At 49.0% G+C, this 3603-nt stretch overlaps 1 protein-coding gene across 1 annotated transcript; it reads left to right on the top strand.

Moving 5' to 3' along the window:
- Positions 1-434: 434 nt before the first annotated feature.
- LOC123162834 (germin-like protein 5-1) lies at positions 435-1424 on the top strand. Its single transcript, XM_044580591.1, has 2 exons — positions 435-693; positions 774-1424. The coding sequence occupies exons 1-2, from the start codon at positions 576-578 to the stop codon at positions 1304-1306; spliced, it is 651 nt and encodes a 216-aa protein (XP_044436526.1). The 5' UTR covers positions 435-575; the 3' UTR covers positions 1307-1424.
- Positions 1425-3603: the final 2179 nt, after the last annotated feature.

Below are 3603 nucleotides of genomic sequence, written 5' to 3' on the forward strand. Positions count from 1 at the left end.
CGCGAAAAATAAACACACTGAGTGGAGTATAATGCCATACTTCATCTTTTTTAAAGATTATACAACATATTTGATACCCTTTGGAAGAACAACCGTGCTACAAGGAACTGCTCCCACTTCCCCTCAACAGCAACAAAAAAGAAATGATATCACACCACAAGAGCCCATGCCCACTAGGTTTTTTCTTGTAAGCACACGGTAGGCTCATCAAGTTTTTTCTAATATGGGCCCATCAAGTTGGTGAAACGTCGTCTTAGCGGCCTACTCCGCAAAACGTCCTTGAGAACCTAAAATTCGACTTGCAATCGTAAAAGCTAATTAATGATTTAAATATTCTTCAAAAGATTAAGGATTTAAATCTTTCTTCATATAAGTTTCCCTCCTACAAATTGAAGGCCATAAGTGTGCGAATATCGCATTGGTATGATATAATATACTACCAAAATATTGCCTGCGCATGCATGGGAGCCCATTAACGTCCCTGCATCATACTACCAGTATATAGCGGAGTCCTCTCTAGTCAATACGCTGCACTCGTCGCTCCTTGCACATTTTGCTGATCGAGAAGGCTCGCCATGGCTGCTGCGACGTTGCTCTTGGTGCTCACGGTCGTCGCTCTCGGCTCCGGCCATGTCGACGCTTTCGACCCTAACCCTCTCCAGGACTTCTGCGTCGCCGACCCCACGTCCAAAGGTACGGAAAAATAAACGCCGTGCTTGCGGCAGCTCTTCAGTTTCTATGTGATCATCATGGTGATGTGCGCGTACCTGCAGTGCACGAGAACGGGGTGGCGTGCAAGGACCCAGCGGCGGTGGTGGCGGAAGACTTCCTCTTCGGCGGCCTGGACAAGCCGGGCGGCAAGACGAGCAAGCGCTTCGGGTTCACGGCGAACCAGGTGCAGATCCCGGGCCTGAACACGCTGGGCGAGTCCCACGTCCGCCTCGACGTCGTGCCGGGCGGCGTCTTCCCGGTGCACTACCACCCGAGGGCGGCGGAGACGGCGCTGGTGCTGGAGGGCTCCGTCTACTTCGGCTTCGTCTCCTCCTACCCGGACAACAAGCTCTATGCCAAGGTGCTCCGCAAGGGCGACGTCTTCGCCGTGCCGCAGGGGCTCGTGCACTTCCTCTACAACAACGGCACCGCGCCGGCCACGCTCTACGCCTCCCTCAGCAGCCAGAACCCGGGGCTGGTGCTCCTCGGCAACTCGCTCTTCGCCGGGGCGCTCCCCGACGATCTCGTCGCCAAGACGCTGCTCACGGACGCGCACACCGTGCAGACCATCAAGGCAAACTTCCGGCGGCCTTGATGGCCACCGGGCCACGCCGTGCTTTTCCCGATCTGTATTCTTTGTATTTTCTGGGGGCGGGCACGGTAATTTGCATGGCAACCGTTGCTTTGCAATAAACATGAAATATTTGGAGCAGTATCAATTCGATGGTGCTCGATCACGTATACAAGGCGTTACGATTTGATTTAATTTTTGAACACCGAGTACGCTACGATTTGATTTGAACAAATCTTCACATTCATTTTGTTTCTAAAAAGGAAAGTAATATATATTCACTAAAAAGAAGTATATGTATACTCGATATGAAAATCTGTAGAAATTATATACTCATGTAAAAAAGACTTTGTGTGAATTTCTAAAAAGGAGTACTTATCTAGTACTTCTTTCAACATGCAAACCATGGATAGGAGAGATATACATCAACATGTAACAATCCATTTTCATTCCTTTTTTGCGGTAAAATCTATTTTCATTCCTTTTTCCCGGTGAAATCCATTTCCATTCTCTTTTTTTTGCAGTGAAATTCATTACCATTTTATTATACTAATTATATTTTATAAATATTTTATAAGTATATAATAAAGCATATGTATGCTCACTAAATATTACTCGTATTCAAGTTCCATATAACTAAATCTCGTTGAATATGTTGTAACTGATTCATGCAGAAAAGTGTCGGGTATCATCAAGATTTTAAACGAAGAAAGGTTATTATGTGTCCTAAAAAAAGATTATTATGTGGTGCCAGAATTAATTATTGTGCATATAATGGTTTGACTATTTTAAGAGATTTTTTGCAGCAATCAAGAAAGCTTTATTAAATCACAGCAGACCTAGGACAATCAGCCATCAAGCTGGTCACTAGGAAGCTAGGTATCACATCGAGCCAACATTCGGTCACATTCAATGTGCGGGCATGTTTAGCACAAAGATGAGCCGGAACGTTGGCCGAACGATTTATATGAAGTACAATAAACATAGAGAAATTGCTAACTAGCCCTCCAATTTCAAGTAAGATAGGAGGCACAATTGAACGAGAATTGTGGCGAGTATTCCTGATTGCACCAACTCCAGGCAGTCTAACTCCATGATCACATGCGTGAGTCCTTGAAGATTTGCGAATCGAGCCCCTTCACGCATTGCCAATGCCTCCACGATGAGTGGATCCGTGATCCCTAGGTGCGGTTTACACCATGCCCCCAGGTATGAAGCAGTGGATCGAGCGATGCCACCCGCACCGCTACAATTATCTTCGAAGTTGATAGCCCCATCTGTTGTAATCTTGACAATGCCCGGGTCCGGTGGCTTTCAACCATAACCTGGTAGAATTTTTGCTGCACTACGTGGCAATTCCAACAGAGCTAGTGTCTCCTTGATGGATCGCAAGGAAATCATAGGATCAAGACCCTCCCGATCATGCTTAATTCTGTTCCGTGAATGCCATATAAACCACATAATGGTGATGATTTTTGGCTGGTCCTTGTCATCTACCATTGGGTGACACAAAATGTCCCCTGCCCACGAGGTAGGATGTAACTTGGGCAGCCGAATATCAAACCATGCCGCCTAAGCCAACATGATGGATACATCATCGTAGTCAAACTGTTTCTTTAAACGATATGGCTCTAGACCGCCCGCTCCCACGCTCTCCATCTGCTATCCCTGCCTGCTCGGTCCCATCGGAGTCGCCACAGCCGCCCACCGGTCGGCTGCTGGGGCTGCACGATTTCTCAAATGCTCATGCTCACCCAATATCTTACCCTACCGCACGCCACTGATTCGCGGGACCCAGCAACCCCCACCCGCTCGTTCTCACCGCATGATAAAACCAACGCATGCATGTACACGCATGCGCCCATCATCACGTCTACTCTACCACCTGCCTCCCCTACCTCCGTCAGCCTACTCACCGCCCCGTCCCCTCAACTCCATTCCGAGATCGCCATTAACCAGTGCCACGCTCCTGCCGCTGGTGCCAGCCCTGCGAGCTCTTCGGTCTCCATGCCGCTGCAGAACCCGTGCTCCTACCGGGAGGTTTTGCTCAGCTCCCCGCCTCGGGTCTCTGCATCCCTCCTCCCATCCATCGGCCTCTCCGGACTATAAATCCTCCCCTCCCCGGATGGCTAGCCTCAAACACATCCACCACCATTACAACCACAAGAAAAAGACTAGATGTTTTCGGTGCCTTGCTAGTGACCACGCTATCTCCGACTGCCGCGACCCCGTCCGCTGCTCTCGCTGCTGGTGCTCCGGCCACCGGAGTTTCAGGTGCAAGGCTGTCCGCTTCTTCCTTTCTTCCCTACTATGCCCCCTCT

The sequence above is a fragment of the Triticum aestivum genome, chromosome 7B (assembly GCF_018294505.1).
Source record: "Triticum aestivum cultivar Chinese Spring chromosome 7B, IWGSC CS RefSeq v2.1, whole genome shotgun sequence".
NCBI lineage: Eukaryota > Viridiplantae > Streptophyta > Magnoliopsida > Poales > Poaceae > Triticum > Triticum aestivum.

Bases quoted from the DNA above. Each gene is read 5' to 3' on its own strand.
- LOC123162834 (XM_044580591.1), top strand. From the start codon at position 576: ATGGCTGCTGCGACGTTGCTCTTGGTGCTCACGGTCGTCGCTCTCGGC. The intron at 694-773 runs GTACGGAAAAAT...GCGTACCTGCAG, and splicing joins CGCCGACCCCACGTCCAAAG to TGCACGAGAACGGGGTGGCG.